Below are 17,948 nucleotides of genomic sequence, written 5' to 3' on the forward strand. Positions count from 1 at the left end.
ACGGTGCAACGTATAAATTGCTTTGATGCAAAAAAAATCGTACTCATTCAGATGATTGCCATGTGTTATTACAACATCACAACAAACTGTTATCATCAAAACACATACCATACAACAATGCAATCATGGAAGAAGATATATTTTCACGGCGGACGGAACTTTTGTGGTCGGAACTTTGGATATGTACCGTCCATGTCTACCCGGACTTATATTGAAGACGATCCAAAGACGTTTAACAACACAAGCGTTTGCTCAATGATATTTTAGGTTATACAGATAACTTTACAACTTTACTTTCTTTCAAGGTGAGTTGTTTTGGTTGCTGCTTTTCGTTTCCTTTCTGTTTTATGGAACTTCGTTTTGTTGTTATGTTAAGTTGCTACTCACGTCGATCTAGTACACGAACGCAGCGTTAACGAATTACAAAATAACTATGCTGTCTACACGGAATCATTTTCGGTGAATCTGCGAAAGTTTTTCATTTTTTAACCGTTCTATTGTTTTTTTCTTTGGAAAACGCCTGCAAGGATGTGTTTTAGTGGCAGGGCACATATAAACAAACAACTATTCGCACTCACAGTTATACCTACGGACGGTTTACAGTCTCCAATTAACCTAACGTGCATTTTGGAACATGCAAACTCCACGCAGATGTCCAACGGAGATTCCAACCCAGATCTTCCCGATCTCCTGACTGTGTGGCCAACATGCTAACCACAATTCCTTGTCATTTCACTTAAATTCGCATAGCATTTCTTCACATAGCACTCAAAATGGCAAGTGTAAGTATGTAAGTGCGCGCATTGAGTTGGAGGAAGCTGCTATCTTTTTAACAATGACTGCGTCTTCATATGTCCACGCAGGTCCGTCTCTGTGTGAGGTCATGCTCCTGGTGGATCCTGGTCTGTTCATTGGAACAGCGTCTGACCTTAATGACAAGCCATCATTGGCTGATGCAGCCATCACTCACATCCTGTCCGTGGACTCTGTGGACCCTGGAGCTCTACTGCCTGAGGATTCTGGCTATTGCAGTAAATGGATCAATGTGCTGGATGAGGCGGCCTCTGACCTCCTGAGCCACATGGACTCCTGCTTCCTGTTTATTCAGGAGGCAGTGGATGGAGGCGGCGCTGCGCTTGTCCACTGGTAAGGTTGAAAGAAAGCAACTAAACAACTGAGAATGCAATTCTAGGCGACATATTGTTGAAATACAGTCAAACCTGTCTTAGCGGCCACCTTTATAGAACTGCCACCTGCCTATAACGGCCACTGACAAATCCCCCGCAGCAAATTTACATGTTATAGACCCTGTGTATAGCAGTCACCTGTCCAACGCGGCCAGCGGCCACCCATTTTGTCTCCCTTGGTCAATATCTGACCGCATAAAGCGGCCAAATTACCGACTCAAGTAGAAGCTTCATGCACGAAAAAGTTTTGTTTTTCAGTCAATGAAGCCGTCGTGTGTAGACTTTAATTACTGAGTCCTAGCTCAGTCACAATCATTCACAAGATCCACACAAACTGTCAGTTGTTCCACATAAAAAAGCCGTCTTCTTTTGAGCTTGCTATTTCCTGGTCAAACATGTAACTTTAAGAGCATTTGCACCAAAACATTACCGCAAAGTAGGCTGGGAACAGGACGTGCTCCCAGCGACGCTACAATAAAAAAGAAAAAAAAGGCGCTGGCATGCATGCGGCAGCGGGAGCAAAACTGAGTACTTAATTGAAGTATTTTAGAATGTACTCACGTTATTTTTGATCAATCCTCATCCACAAATCCATCAAAGTCCTCGTCTTCTGTATTCGACACTAAAAAAAGCCGTCTTCTTTTCTGTTCACTACTAGTCTGTTAACTTGTCAGTGGTATTCAGCTCCGAAGCAAAGAAGGAAACTTCTCCTGTTGCTTCTGCCAACTTTATTTATTGAACGCGGCCACCAGAGAGGAGCTCAGAACACACACACATCTCTCAGCATCGTCTCTCCTTCCTGCTTGCCCACAAGGCAAAGGTTAAACAAGCCCCACTACATAGCTGTCCAGCCAATGCCTGTAACAAGTGACACCGTTTATTTCCTGGTGTGCACTGGTCAATACTGTAATGCCGCTTGTTGTGGGGAAGGAGAGACTCACGTCGCCGATGCACTTTAATGGCTTTATTAACAGCGGAGAACACTGCAGGACTTTACATCCACGCCAACATAAACACACTTCCCAACTCTCTCCAAACTCACAGCTAGCACTGAGCCTAGCTCTCCTGCTCGGGACGCCCACCGTCACTTCCCGTCACTTCCTGATGAACTAAAGCTGTAATGACACTCTGCCGTATAAAAAGTTAAATATTAAAAACAAGCGTAAGACATTACTAGCACAGCTTTGTTCTGTGGGTCGTGGATAATAACAAGCCTAGTAGTGCTGTACAACTTTTATCCGCAGTCCCACAGTGCCCTCTACTGGTCAACGTTAATTTTTTTCCCCCTTTTTTTCTTTTTTTTTCCTCTACTGGTCAACATTCAAACTGGACGCCAACCTGTCTATAGAGGTCACCTGTCTATAGCAGTCACTAGAGGGAGACTGCAAAAGTGGCCGCTATAGATAGGTGGCCTCTATAGACAGGTTGGTGTCCAGTTTGAATGTTGACCAAGTTTGACTGTACTTGAAAAATATGATGATTGCATTTGAGTGGAAGGTGGCAAGCAGAGACATGGTGCGTCTTTTGTGCCTTTCAGTCAGGCCGGACGTAGTCGCAGTGCCACCATTGTGACTGCTTACCTCATGAAGAGGTACCAGCTGGGCTTTGCGGAGGCTTATCAAAGACTGAAAAGTATCAAGCGGGACGTGCAGTGAGTGTGTGCATCCTTTGTGCGTGGCCCACTGAACGATGGCAAGCTATCTGATGGCTGGCGGTGGTTTGGTGTGTTTCAGGGTGAACAGCGGTTTTGAGGAGCAGCTGTGTCTGTACGAGGCCATGCATTGTGAAGTGGACACCTCTAGTCCTCTTTATAAACAATACAGACTGACCAAGATCACCGAGAAATACCCCGGTCAGCACATTCACACACAAGTCCCGTTAGGGTGACCTTTTTTCCACTCAGCCTCTCCTTTGTGTGAATAAGCAGAGCTGCAGCAGGTGCCCAGGGAGATGTTTGCGGCTGACCCCGCTCACTCCAGCTCATCTGAAGCCTCCTATCGATGCAGGAAGTGCAGGTAAAAGCGAGTGTCACAGTCTCCACCCTTCCCTTTTGTCTCCCTCCACTGGAAACATCTCACCTCTCCTCTGCAGAAGAACTCTGTTCCGCAGCTCCAGTCTTCTCAGTCACCAAGTGGGAGAAGGCCCATCAGCCTTTGGCCACAAGAAGTCCAGCAACCTGACTGGTGGGAAGATCAAAAATGATTTCAAGCTAATATCAAACCTAGCGTAGTGTGTGTTTTATGCACTATCACATATTTTTAAGCTATCTAAAACGGTGATTGTGCACTTGAACAGGAAGTGAATGTGTCCGCGTTTTAATACTGCGGCACACTGCGTATTGATTTGTTAATTCTCTTATGGTCACATGGTTAACAGGTTCATTAACCGCATCAACATAAAGCTGCCATGACTGAAATATCGTATGATCTTTGTATAGGAGGAGTCCAGTGTACTTCATACTTTATTGAACCAGTGCAGTGGATGGAACAAGCCCTACTTGGTGTGATGGATGGACAGGTACACACGCAAACACACACGTACATGCACATACAGTGAAACTTTTATGTTTAACCACCCATTTTGTTTGTTTTGGAAACATTTTCTCTGATAGGAATGAATGTGAATTTCCATAATCTGTTCCAGTGTCAAACTGTCACATTTATTCAAGGAAAAGTGCGCCTTTTTTTTTTTAGCCCGTCATCCACAATCTTTATGTGAGACATGAACACACATGTGCCTTCTAAGATATAAAAAGAGGCAGCTAAGAATGCACATAATGGGACGCATGTATCCCGCCTATAAAGCCTTCTGAAAAAACCTCCAAAAGGCACCAACAGCGCTCTATTTCCATCATGTGACCTCCATATTAACCAAGCTACAGCGACATTGTTATGCCAAAGAACTACGTTATCATGAATGTACCTGATACCACATGCTCACAGCATGGATATACAACCATTAAACCTTGTTGGAGCTTTTTGAAGGTGTTTTAATAGCAGCCTTTCTAGGCGGAATAGGTGTGTCCCATTACATGCGTTCATTAGCTGCTTCTTTTTCCCTGTTTTTATATCTTTAGAACAGACAGAAAAGAGAAAGACGTGTGTGTTCATGTCTCACATAAGGATTGGATAGATAGATAGATAGATAGATAGATAGTTTTATCTATCTATCTATCTATCTGTAATAAACTAAAAAATAAAACAAACAAAGCAAGACAACAGAGATAAGAAAATACAATAATAATAACAGTGAATAAATTCATGAATAAACACGGAACTGATCGCTACAAATTGTTTTTGGGGGGATTTTTTTTCACAATTTTTGGATTGTGGATGATGGGCAAAATAAAAAAAAATGGACATTGGACAGGACATTTTTAAGTCACATTTTGAACATTTTAATGGTGTTAAAATAGTAAACAGTAGTCAAAAGAAATAGTTAAAAAAAAACAAATGTTCTGTCTTTAATGATAAGAGCGTCATGCATCTTTTTTTCCCTGCAATACCTTTCTTGTCACTCAAACACTACCTACAGTGGAAGCCGCTTATGTCGACACCCGTCAGACTGGCTGACTGACATTGACATAAGCAGCTGTCAGTATAACCTAAATGGAAACCAAAACTTGCCATTGGCTGATTTCTGTCCAGAGACGTGATAATGGGTGACAGGAAAGGATTTTTGAACCTGCTGCAGTTTGTTGACGTGGTTTCCCTCCATTTGTGCATATTTTTTAATGTGATTCTTCTGTCCTCTGCACCTATATCTTCTATACTCTTATCTAACAGAGTTGCCACACTAATTTCGTTGTGTGTCTTCCCTATCTTTCTTGCGGCGGCTAGCAAAAATCATTTAATGGGTGCATTTTGTTAGTGACTGAACAGGAAGTCACTGCGTGCGCATATGAATGCTGTGGCACGCTGCTTAGTCATAACGCAGAAGCTACAACACATGCTGTCAATTTTTCCTTATTTTATGTCGAGAAATATGGTCGAGTGTGCATGTCGATGTCCGCTTAGGCAGTAGATGAAGTAACTGAGACACTCCCACAACCCTACAGTATATCTATTGTAGAGTATCAATGGACGTATTCCATTTGAGACATTGCTGAACTGAGCTCTTGTAGGATTGCTGAAGTGTTGAAGTCCATGTATGAATTCCACATGAAGTTCTACTGTACGGGTTTCCTCTCTGCTTTTCCCTGTAGCTGCTGTGTCCCAAGTGTCGATCCAAGCTGGGCTCGTTCAGCTGGTGCGGAGATCAGTGTTCATGTGGCCGCTGGGTCACGCCGTCCTTTCAGCTGCATCGGAACAGAGTGGACGAGGTCCGGCTCGTCAGTATCCAGCGATAACGCGCCGCTTGGAAATAAATTAAGTTTTATAGTTTTATAGTGTAATAGTGTAATTACTCAAATATCTCCAAAATGCAATTAAATCCAGGTTTTCGTCCTGGTCGTGGAACTGTGGACCAGCTCTACACTCTCAGCAGGGTCCTTGAGGGTGCATGGGAGTTTGCCCAACCAGTCTACATGTGTTTTGTTGGACTTGTTGGACTTGGTTCCCTGTATGACCGGTGTCAGAGTTTGGTCCACATTGCCGGCAGTGAGTCGGATCCGTTTCCAGTGAGGGTTGGGGTCCGCCAGGGCTGCCGTTTGTCTCTGATTTTGTTCATTATTTTTATGGACAGAATCCTTAGGCGCAGCCAAGGCGTTGAGGGGTTCCGGTTTGGCTGCAGGATTGATTCTCTGCTTTTTGCAGATGATGTAGTCCTGCTGGCTTCATCGAGTTGTGAACTTCAACTCTCACTGAATCGGTTCACAGTCGAGTGCGAAGCGGCCGGGATGAGAACAGCACCTCCAAGTCCAAGTCCATGGTTCTCGCCCGGAAAAAGGGTGGAGTGCCATTTTCCAGGGTCGGGGATGAGATGAGTTTAGGTACCTCGGGGTCTTGTTCACGAGTGAGGGAAGGATGGAACGCCAGGCGAATTGGTGCGGCGTCTGCAGTGATGCGGACTCTACATCGGTCTGTTGGGAGGGAGCTGAGCCAAAAGACAAACCTCTCAATTTGCTGGTTGATCTACGTCCGTACCCTCACCTGTGGTTATGAGCTTTGGGTATTGACTGAAAGGACAAGATGGCGGTTACAAGCGGCCGAAATGATTATTCTCCGTCGGGTGGCTGGGCCTTCCCCTAAAGATAAGGTGAGAAGCACTGTCATCCAGAAGAGAGTCGCAGTAGAACCGCTGCTCCTCCACATTGAGAAGAGCTAGAGGAGGTGGCTCAGGTATCTGGTCAGGATGCCTCCCGGAAACAAAATCTGCTGGCTTTTCCTCTCTATGGAAGGACGACAGTGACAAGCACCTTTCAGCTCACGCACACCACCACCACCCCTTCAGGATGAAGAGAGTACTGCAAGCGTATGACATTTCTCTGTATCTTGTCCAATTAGCAAGAATAATAATAATGAGTCACACTTACGCTCAACAAAATATAAACGCAACACTTTTGTTTTTGCTCCCACTTTTTATGAGATGAACTCAAAGATGTAAAACTTTTTCCGCATACACTATATCACTATTTTTGTCAAATATTGTTCACAAATCTGTCTAAATCTGTGATAGTGAGCACTTCTCCTTTGCTGAGATAATCCATCCCACCTCACAGGTGTGCCATATCAAGATGCTGATTAGACACCATGATTAGTGCACAGGTGTGCCTTAGACTGCCCACAATAAAAGGCCACTCTGAAATGTACAGTTTTGTTTTATTGGAGGGTGTGAGGGGTCTGGGGACTCTGAAAACCAGTCGGTATCTGGTGTGACCACCATTTCCCTCATGCAGTGCAACACATCTCCTTCGCATAGAGGTAACCAGGTTGTGGATTTTGGCCTGTGGAATGTTGGTCCACCCCTCTTCAATAGCTGTGCAAAGTTGCTGGATATTGGCGGGAACTGGTACACGCTGACGTATACGCCGATCCAGAGCATCCCAAACATGCTCAATGGGTGACGTGTCCGGTGAGCATGCTGGCTGTGCAAGAACTGGAACGTTTTCAGCTTCCAAGAATTGTGTACAGATCCTAGCAACATGGGGCCGTGCATTATCCTGCTGCAACATGAGGTGATGGATGTACTGCCAAATTCTCTGAAACGCCTTTGGAGACGGCTTATGGTAGAGTCATAAACATTCAATACACGAGCAACAGCTCTGGTTGACATTCCTGCTGCCAGCATGCCAATTGCACGCTCCCTCAAATCTTGCGACATCTGTGGCTTGTGATAAAGCTGCTCATTTCAGACTGGCCTTTTATTGTGGGCAGTCTAAGGCTCACCATCACAGATTTAGATACATTTGTGAACAATATTTGACAGAAATAGTGATATTTTGTATGTGGAAAAAGTTTTACATCTTTGAGTTCATCTCATAAAAAATGAGAGCAAAAACAAAAGTGTTGCGTTTATATGTTTGTTGAGTGTACGTAAAAGGCATTACACAGGCTGTAGAAAGTCATACATGTTTTATGAGAATAAACTTGTAATATGAGGAAAAATAGAGAAATTTTAGTTAGTCGAGTTGAAATTTTAACGAAAAAATAGTTCTTTTGAGTTGTGAAGAGAAAACAAAAACAAAATGATTTTGTAATAGGGCGGGCCAGAAAGTCAATATGGGGATAAAGTCATTATTGCTAGAAAATTTTAAAACACCAACAGCAAAACTGGGGGAAAAAAGAGTAAAGTTCATACTAATAGTCGGCTCTGAAGTTCAACCTGATGTCACTTGGGTTGAGGAAACTTGGCTTGGATGTTGCGATGGATGGGTCACCCTTCATTTACTTATTTATTCATTTATTATCTTATACTATTTGAAGCGTGTTGCATATGTGACTGGCCTTGTATTTACTTGACATCGGATTGATACCAAAATTAGTAGTTTCGCCCGCCCATAACACTCAGGTGTCAATTCAGCTCTGCTCACGTGACAAGAGGGACAGAACTTGGTGTTGATGGACACGCCACGCGGCCAATGATACGTGAGGATACATTAAGTGATACATTACCGCTAAGTCCTACAGGAGACTCTTCGACATCCAACCTCCATTTCAATGTAACGTGTGGTAGCCAGCAGTCACCGATAGATGGCAGTATTGTGAAGTTATGCACGGTCGCGCCCCCGAACAAAACAGGACGAGGAAAAAGCAAGATGGCGTTTGATGGAAAAGACCTGTGTGTGCCGCGTTCGCGTATATGCCGTGTAATGGAGTAAATATCGTTACTAATTGTTTGTATCCGCGTACATGAGTCTGGTAGCACCTTGTCGCTTCTCGGGTAGCTTAACTTGTTAGCTGCTGACAAAGAGACGCGGGAGTTATCCACACATCGCTAAGAAGAGATCGCGTGTGAGTGTAAAGTGTTGTGAATGTGTGAAACTGCGTAAAGGATGAATGCTGAGAGCGACTCTTGAAATATTTGTAGAGTTGGAAAGAACGATGGCTGAGTATCAGGAGGAACTTTCTCGCACGAAAGCGGAGAACGAGCGACAAGGTCAACAACTGGACGCTGTTTGCCAGAAGTCTCTCCGACTTGTGTTACACGCAGCAGGTTTGTTGCAGTCTTACGCTCACGTGTTTGCTAAATTTATATTTGCTTATTAACAAGTTTCCCACAGAGACTGCTTATAGGAAAGTGCACTGTTTTGTTTTCATTTCATTTCGATAATTATGAGGTTCACCTTCCTCTCAGCTTGCTAACAACGTGTATCGACGTGTTTACACAAAGCCCACACAATCGCCAAAGTAGCGTATTGATATCGTACATTGCTGTCAATATTGTTCATAGTTTTATGGCTAATTTCACCACCCGATTCTGATATCATCAGTGAAAGGGAACATTTATTGTCCATCTTGGAGGAGGAATTGGGATTGCAGGGATTCCAAGATAGGTAATTAATCCAAAATATTATTTTTTTCTAAAGCATGTGTTTGTCTTCTTGTGTCCTGCAGACGTCAGTGAACATCTTTCCCCTGTGCAGCAGGAGTGGAGCTCCAAGGTGAAGCCACAGCCCCCCCACATTAAAGAAGAGGAGCCACAGACTCCCAACATGAAAGAGGAAGAGGAGGAGACACAGCCCCCCCACGTTAAAGAGGAAGAGGAGGATCCACAGCCCCCCCATATTAAAGAGGAAGAAAAGGAATACAGCATCAGTCAGGAGGGAGAGCATCACAAAAGACTGCAGGAGTTTCCAAGGATTGGTGTCCCGGTGAAGAGTGAAGATGATGAAGACAAAGGCCAAAGTGAGGAGAAGAGAGAAGAGGCGGAGCCTCCAAGCGGCAGCTCAGCTCAACACATGACAACAGAAGCTGCTGGGGACCACTGTGGAGGATCACAAGCAGGTGGGCTTTTAGCGCCACTATCAGATAGCGATGATGTAACGTCACTCTCCCCTGACACCGACGACGACGACTTGAACGCTGATACGACATGCCGGACCGACAACACGCGCTGGAAATGCTTGCAGTGTGGCAAAATGTTGAGCAGCAAGTCAAATCTGATTGTACACATGAAGACCCACACTGGGGAGAAACCATTCATGTGCTCAGTTTGTGGTAAAAGATTCTCACGGAACGGAAGTTTGACAGTACACACGAGAATACACACCGGAGAGAAACCTTTTCCCTGTTCAGTGTGTGGTATCGGTTTTGCACGAACAGATGAGTTGAAAGTACACATGAGACTGCACACTGGAGAAAAACCTTTTACCTGTTCCGTGTGTGGAATAAGTTTGGCACGAAATAATGAGTTGAAAATACACATGAGAAGGCACACTGGGGAAAAACCTTTTGCCTGTTCAGTGTGCGGTAAAAGATTTTCCCAAAATGTACACTTGAAACAACACACAAGAATCCACACTGGAGAGAAACCTTTTACCTGTTCAGTGTGTGGTGTGGGTGTCGCACGAAAAGATGAGTTGAAAATACACATGAGAAGACACACCGGGGAAAAACCTTTTGCCTGTTCAGTGTGTGGTAAACGATTTTCACAAAATGCACATTTGAAAACACATACCAGAATCCACACCGGAGAGAAACCTTTTACCTGTTCAGTGTGTGGCTTAAGCTTCATACGAAATGAATGTTTGAAAAAACACTTGAGGACACACACTGGAGAGAAACCTTTTACCTGCTCTGGCAGCACATTTACATGCACTGAAATAGTCGGATTACCCAAATAGCTCAGCACCTGCGCAGCCCGGTCAGGATGTACCTAGCACAACCAGCTAGTGTGCTGTGCGCACCACGTGGTGTTCTACAGCAGAGACAACGTAACGAAAGCCCACAACAAAGCTGAATTACTTGTAAAAGATGGGTAAGCGCCAGTTCAACGACTTGTGGCTCCAGCATGAATGATTTAATGCATGGTTGATGCAAACGTATTAGCTCACAATAGAGAAAGCTCTGGTGTATTAGTTAGGTTAAGCTTTTAGTACAACGATGTGAAAGCTGTGAATAAAGTCATATACTTTGCGAATAATTCCGGGCCTTTGAATTTGCTTCATATCTTCTGTCCTTTTTTGCCAGTCTGGATGTGAAATGGATCTTAAATCGTACTTTTGATGGACATGCGGCGCGGCCGATCACGCGTGAGGATGTGCGTTACGTGAAAGTAGACAGTAGTAGTTGTCACAAACAGGGCATTAAATTCCCGTCACTACCGCAAACTTCTACAGGAGACGCCTACGACATCTAGCCTACGTTTCAATGTAACGTGTAGTAGCCAAAAGTCACAGACAGGTGGCGGCATTGTGAAGTCATGCACGGCCGCGCCACCAAACAAAACAGGACAAGGAAACAGCAAGATGGCGTTTGATGGAGATGTGCGGTTGTTACTGTTCTGTGTCCATGTGTCCACGTGTCGTGTAATGGAGTAGATATTGTTAACATATATACTACATGTACAGGATGGTGGACTTTGGCGATCATAGAAATACGCATTCATGCTACATCCTTCAGTTGAATCCAAGTTTTAATTTACCCTTAAAAAGTGTAAAAGTGACGTGTGCTTTTCTTCTTCTTCATTTTTTCATTAGCATCGCTACTTTATGAGAGTAATGGGTACCGAATTGATACTTGTGTGAGTATCGATATATTGATACCATGGTACGTGCCACTGGTACTCTGAAAGTGATTTGAACAGTTACATTTTTCATGTGATTTATTATTCGTTAGTGTTGCCATAATACCGCAACCTGCAGTACGGGCGCGCATTGAAACTTTGCATGCTAGCGATCAACAATGTCAGCGCTGACATTGTTGGGGATTTGGAACATACATTAGCAACCGGTAGCAGACCCACTCAAAAGATTTTTCTGGTTATTGATGTTGTTGCATTGTCTTACGTTGTTGTCTTTATATATTGTTCACACATAAGTTTGTTGGTAAAATTTTTTTGTCCAGTTTTATTCTGATTATACACTACTTAAAAATAAATAAATAAATAAAGGGAACACTAAAATAACACATTCTAGATCTGAATGAAGGAAATATTCTTATTAAATACTTTGTTCTTTAAACAATTAAATGTGCTGACAACAAAATCACACAAAAACTATCGATGAAAATCAAATGTATTATAATTTTTTTTTAGCAGTTTAATAGTATAGCAACTGGTTCCTCCAGCTGCCTAGGGGGCGCCAAACATGGGAACGTACATTCGAACGCATTCGATCCCATCCGCTTCCCGTTGACGCTTCTCGGGCTAGCTTAGCTTGTTAGCTTAGCTCGCAAAGAAACGCCTGCTCGAGCAAGCGCGAGTGTAAAGTGAAAGTGTCTAGGGTACAAATACCGAGCGCGTGGGTGGATCGGCGACTCGCTGCGGCTGTCCCAAATATTTGGACAGTTGGGAAAAGCGATGGCAGAGTTCGAGGTGGAACTTTCTCGAACAAAAGAGGAGCGACAAAAACAACTACTGGACGCTGTTTTCAAGAAGTCTCTACAAGTTGTGTTACGCAGAGCAGGTTTGTTTTATTCTCACGCCCACGTGTTCACGATGATTAAAAGAGACGGTCTGTGTTGTTTTATTTGTATATTCATGTATGTTCATGAAAACGAGACTACGGTGGCCGACAGCAGCAACATTCTTTTTTCTTCTAACCAATCACACAAGAGAACACACAGTCAAAAATAACTTCCATTATTTCATAATCTTATTCACCTACTTTTGTGTCCTGCAGACGTCAGTGAAGAACATCATCCCCTCAAGCGGCAGGAGGAGCTGCAGCCCCCTTACATTAAAGAGCAAAAGGAGGCGCTACAGCCCCCCCACATTAAAGAGGAAGAGAAGGAACACAGCATCAGTCAGGAGGGAGAGCAGCTTGACGGACTGGAGGAGTTCCCAGTGATTGTTGTCCTTGTGAAGAGTGAAGATGAAGAAGGAGGTCAAAGTGAGGAGAAGAGCGAGGTGGAGCTTTCACATCGACACGTGACAACAGAAGCTGACGGAGACCACTGTGGAGGATCACAAGCAGACGCCCTCTCAGCTCCGCCATCAGAGAGTGACGACGCAACATCGCACTCTCCTGATGCTGTGTGTTGTCACGCTGACCGCAGGTGCTGGAAATGCTCTCAGTGTGGCAAATCCTTTAACCGCAAGACACATTTGGACAGCCACATTATGATCCACACGGGAGAAAAACCCTTTTTTTGCCCGGTTTGTGGGAAGAGATTCTCCCGGAGGGGAACTTTGACAGTACACACGAGAACGCACACTGGAGAGAAACCTTTTCCCTGTGCAGTGTGCGGTATCGGTTTTATACAAAAGGCTAAGTTGGAAAGACACATGAGAAGACACACCGGGGAAAAACCTTTTACCTGCTCCGTGTGTGGTAAAAGATTCTCGCAGAAGGCACATTTGATGACACACACAAGAATACACACTCGGGAAAAACCTTTCACCTGTTCAGTGTGTGGTTTAAGCTTTGGACGAAAAGATAAGCTGGAAAGACACATGAGAATACACACCGGGGAGAAACCTTTCACCTGTTCCGTGTGTGGTAAAAGATTCACGCAGAAGACGCATTTGATGGCACACACAAGAGTACACACGAGGGGGAAACCTTTCACCTGTTCAGCGTTGTGCGGAATGGATATTTGACACGCTGGGGAAAAACTTCATACCTGCTCGTTCTGTGGCGTATGATATGCTAACGAGTTAGATTTGACGGAACATTTGAGGGTACACACTGAAGAGGAAGCTTTCACCCATTCAGTCTGTGGTTTAGACTGAACTCTAGACGCCTTCTGTGGTATTTGCGCTTGAATTTTTCCACCATCGAGACAACTTAGCCTCAAAATGGGTTCTTGCTGCCTTTTGTTTAGCCTACTGCTGAAATTGATTATTATTATGATCTTATTTAGCATTTTAGCACGTATGAGTCTACATTTCTGTCCCCCAGTGGGGGCATGGGCGAAAATAGTTGAGAACCGCTGCTATAAGGTGATGATTGTGTTGAAATCGTTACACTGTATTCTATTGCTGTCTTTATGTATTGTTCACGAGTAAGGTTGTTTCTTTGTCCCGTTTTATGCTGATTATAATGAAGTTTAACAAATGAAAAGCCTTGTCCGCAACTGGGTCCTCCAGCTGCCTGGAGGGCGCCAAACACTCGAACGTACGCGTTACATCCCGCCCACTTCCTGTTGACGCATCTCGTGCTAGCTTAGCTTGTGAGCAGCTGGTAACAAAGAGACGCGGAAGTTGGCAACACATCGCCAAGCAGAAGTGAAGTGTCGTGATTGTGTGGAAGTGTCTAACGTACAAAGACTGCCAACGCGGGCGAATCAGCGACCAACCGCAGAAGGTTGCAAAGGACGATGGCAGAGTTCGAGGAGGAACTCGAACGAGGAGGAAAAGCGCACGAGCGACAAAATCTACTGGACGCCGTTTTCAAGAAGTCTCTGCAAGTCGTGTTACACAGAGCAGGTCTGATTCATTCTCACGATCACTTGTTTACTAACCTTATATTTGATTATTAACAAAGAGATTATCTCATTGGCTACGTCATTTATGAGAAACCGATGTACGTAAGTTAGCATTAGCGTACATTCGAGCGCGCCTCAATAAATGGGATTCTCGTTATTTGATTTCATGATGTTTTTACAGTAGCCAGCAGTTTACAACACAGAACTTTGACTAGCTGTAAACTGTAATCCTAAAAATGCTTTCCTGAAATATTTAACTCCGTGTAGACGAATCTATCGATTATCAGCGTTTCACTTTTTGAACTACTGAGAGTTAACGTTCTAATGTTCTGCGCGAGTGTGTAAGTAACTGAAAGTGAAATGTTAAAAAGGCAAAATGCACAATCTCTCGGACATAACCTCGCCGACTCAATGGCTGTGTCTAATTTAAAAGTTCACAAAGCTGCAGCTAACTTTAGCTACGGAAATCATTTGCTATACTGTCAAAAATTACGGCCGATAGTTAAAGAATTTTTTTTTTATTACCCGATCCCCCCGTCGTCAACTTTCTTCCCGGGCATCGTGTATTTCAAGAGAAATATCCCTCAGATCCGGTGTTGCTGGTACCTGGCTAGCTTTCTGCTAGCATGCTAACGTCAGTGTGTTTCAGCGGCGTTTCTCTCTATGCTTGTGGTTTTTGGCATTTCTTTTGCACTCCTTTTTTATTCTGCAGCATTTATGTGATTGCAGTGGAGCTGCATCAATGAATCAATTACCCAATTAATCGACAACCATTTTGTTTTGTTTTGATTAAACAAGATATTCACACGTATATAATATATAATCCAGAACAATTTGGTCCATCTATGGCCTAACTCATTCCTCCATTCATTGAAACAACAAGCTTCGGATTCATCGACTCAGAAAATGACCGTAATTGAATTTTTGTGTACATTTATTCATTTACTGAATCTATTTGACCAACATGTAGATTTAACATGATTTTAACAGAATTTTCACACGGCAACCTGGTGTTTGTGCACTTATTTGAAGTGTGTTTTAAAAAAAATCCGATTCATTGATTAACCGGAAAAATAATCGACCGATTAATCGGTTATTAAAATAATTGTTAGTTGCAGCAATTTCCCGTTGCATGTTCTTCACGATGTTTGTGTGTTGTCGCTTTTGTATCGTTTCCATGTTTGCAGCGTCTGGACGTTGATGCGCGGGCCACCGTACGAGACTGCGCCTTTATTATAATTATAATTATGAGAGATTGATGTTCCTCTCGGCTTGCTAACAGTGTGTATCAGCACGTTTACACAAAGCTCACTCAGTCACCAAAGCGCCGTGGTGATATTTTACCAAGCAATCCATATCATTCATAGTTTAGGATGAGCTCAATAGAGACACAACATAGTAAACGTCTTTTCTGTGGTTCTTTAGCTTCAAACAGAACACACAAGGAACACCACCGTGTTGACACAAACATGACTTATATTCCAGCTTAACAATCGTGTTTACGTGCTGACGTTTATTTTGCTAAAGCATGTGTTTGGCTTCGTGTGTCCTGCAGACGTCAGTGAAGGACGTCTCCATCAGCAGGGGTGGAGCTCCAGTCCGCAGCCCCCCCGCGTTAAGGAAGAAGAGGAGACACAGCCCCCCTACGTTAAAGAGGAAGCGGAGGATCCAGAACCCCCCCATATTAAAGAAGAAGAAGAGGAGCCACAGACCACCCACGTTAAAGAGGAAGCTGAGGAAGGTCGCATCAGTCGGCAGGGAGAGCGTCATGAAAGGCTGGAGGTGTCCCCGGCGATTGGTGTCCATGTGAAGAGTGAAGATGATGAAGATAAAGGTTGGAGTGGGGAGAAGAGAGAAGAGGCGGAGCCTCCAAGCAGCCCTTCAATTCAACACATAACAGAAGCTGACGGAGGAGCACAAGCAGACAGACTCTTAGCTTCACTCCCAGATAAATACGACGCAATTTCAGTCTCTCCCGACACCGACGACGAAGACTCGAAGGCTGACGTGACGTCTCACCCTGACAACACACGCTGGAAATGCTCTCAGTGTGGCAGAACGTTGAGCAACAAGTCAAATCTAGTTGCACACATGAAGACCCACACCGGAGAGAAACCATTCATGTGCTCCATTTGTGGCAATAGCTTCTCTAGGAAAGCAAGTTTGACAGTACACACGAGAATCCATTCTGGAGAGAAACCGTATACCTGTTCAGTGTGTGGTGGAGGTTTTAGACGAACATATGATTTGAAAGTACACTTGAGAATTCACGCCGGGGAAAAACCCTTCAAATGCTCGGTGTGTGGTAAAAGCATGACGCGAAAATACGATATGAAAGTTCACGAGAAGACACACTGGGGAAAAAGCCTTTACCTGCTCAGTGTGTGGTAAAAGATTTCCACAGAAAGGACTTTTGGAAACCCAAGAATACACACTAGAGATAAAAGTTTTACCTCTTCACTGTGTGCTTTCAGTTTTTACGAAATGAACGTTTGAAAAGACACTTGAGGACACACATTGAAAAGAAACCGTTCGTCTGTGCGGGAAATTATTCGGATGACATAAATAGTTCGGCCTCGCCATTTTTGACACCTCGGTGTGAAGTCGCAGTTTACATGCACAATCTTTCACGTGCCTTGGCCAAACGCTGGCTGCCTCCTCAACACAAGCGGGGCGATTTTGGTCATTATTTAGGTGTGTGTAGAGCAGGCGTCGTCAGCCCAAACTGATTCTACTTGTTTTACCAGCATATTAATAAAATGTTGGTATCCACAAGGCCCATTTTGTATTAAAAATCAACTGTCTGCATTTTGTATTGCAGAGTTCATTTCTCTCTAGTGTTGCAGCTATGGGCCGCATTCTCTAGCCTATTTGTGCTCTGCGCTCATTTGCTTATCAAGTCAGATGGGCGCCCTCTACAGGTGGGATTCTGACGCCCCCGTGCTGCTCGCGAAGACAGTGCATCAAACCAAACCGAGCAGTAAGAGGGGTGAGTTCATCGCTGGGCCTCAGCCGTTCGGTTAATTACAAGGTAAAGTAAATTACAACTGTAATTGCTGAAAAATAAATCGCACTTTATTCTTAATAATGTGTCATATTGACTATATCGCTGGCCAAGAGTCGAAAATATGAGTTGGTTTAGCTTTGATTGCTTGTGGAGGTGTCGACTGTGTCAACAAAACATGGAAAAGAGAAAGTGAAAGCCAGCGGGTGCAAAGTATGGCACCATAACATCGCTGTATGTTAGCATAACCAGTGACGTGTGCAGAGACGCTGTTGAAGTAACGAGGAGGTGGTTGATCTTTATTGCAAATAAACGGATGGATGTCGGCCGGAAGCACGTCAGAGCACAGCTACACAACTATCGTACGGTGGTCCCACCCCCTGGTGCGTTCAGGGCAACCCAAAACAGTCAGACTAACACAGAGCACAACCACGTGTCACAGGTAGAGCTACAATATTGATATTTGTCCATTGAACTGTATTATAAATGTATATTCTATATGTTTCCAATCATTTGAAACATTTTCTCAAGTAAAAATGTCTGATTTTGCACGGATGAGCGTCTCTTCTTGGCTTCGGACCCATTCTCCCATGTGATAAGAGGTATAAAATTATACTGCAACTATAGGAACAATCCCGTGATGGTTATTCGGCTCGTCTTTCGGCGTCCATAGCTAGTGTTGTTGGAAACACATCTCGTTGAGTACTGAAATGCATCGATTAGCCATACATGGGAGTCTTTCACTCGTGTGCACTGCTTGTTCTATAAGTAAACACTCATTATCACAAA

The 17,948-nt window shown here is 43.9% G+C and overlaps 3 protein-coding genes across 5 annotated transcripts; all 3 read left to right on the forward strand.

Moving 5' to 3' along the window:
* Positions 1-205: 205 nt before the first annotated feature.
* dusp12 (dual specificity phosphatase 12) lies at positions 206-9,259 on the forward strand. Of its 3 annotated transcripts, none has more exons than XM_054757687.1 (9): positions 206-305; positions 864-1,146; positions 2,725-2,838; positions 2,921-3,039; positions 3,115-3,202; positions 3,279-3,370; positions 3,625-3,704; positions 5,392-5,508; positions 9,182-9,259. In XM_054757687.1, exons 2-9 carry the CDS (start codon positions 884-886, stop codon positions 9,230-9,232), a joined length of 924 nt encoding a protein of 307 aa, XP_054613662.1. In that variant the 5' UTR covers positions 206-305; positions 864-883; the 3' UTR covers positions 9,233-9,259. The 3 variants fall into 3 exon arrangements, with proteins under 3 accessions (XP_054613662.1, XP_054613676.1, XP_054613670.1); XM_054757695.1 differs by lacking the exon at positions 206-305 and adding an exon at positions 654-782; XM_054757701.1 differs by lacking the exon at positions 5,392-5,508 and having other exon boundaries at positions 9,182-9,250.
* Positions 9,260-9,279: 20 nt separating this feature from the next.
* On the forward strand, positions 9,280-10,804 carry LOC129170279 (gastrula zinc finger protein xLCGF3.1-like). Its single transcript, XM_054757664.1, has one exon. It carries the CDS (start codon positions 9,280-9,282, stop codon positions 10,408-10,410), a length of 1,131 nt encoding a protein of 376 aa, XP_054613639.1. The 3' UTR covers positions 10,411-10,804.
* A 1,132-nt stretch (positions 10,805-11,936) lies between these two features.
* LOC129170284 (gastrula zinc finger protein XlCGF8.2DB-like) lies at positions 11,937-17,602 on the forward strand. The gene is made up of 3 exons (XM_054757676.1): positions 11,937-12,192; positions 12,409-14,156; positions 15,711-17,602. The coding sequence occupies exons 1-2, from the start codon at positions 12,087-12,089 to the stop codon at positions 13,326-13,328; spliced, it is 1,026 nt and encodes a 341-aa protein (XP_054613651.1). The 5' UTR covers positions 11,937-12,086; the 3' UTR covers positions 13,329-14,156; positions 15,711-17,602.
* The last annotated feature ends 346 nt before the right edge of the window (positions 17,603-17,948 follow it).

The sequence above is a fragment of the Dunckerocampus dactyliophorus genome, chromosome 2, assembly GCF_027744805.1.
Source record: "Dunckerocampus dactyliophorus isolate RoL2022-P2 chromosome 2, RoL_Ddac_1.1, whole genome shotgun sequence".
Classification (NCBI taxonomy): Eukaryota; Metazoa; Chordata; class Actinopteri; order Syngnathiformes; family Syngnathidae; genus Dunckerocampus; species Dunckerocampus dactyliophorus.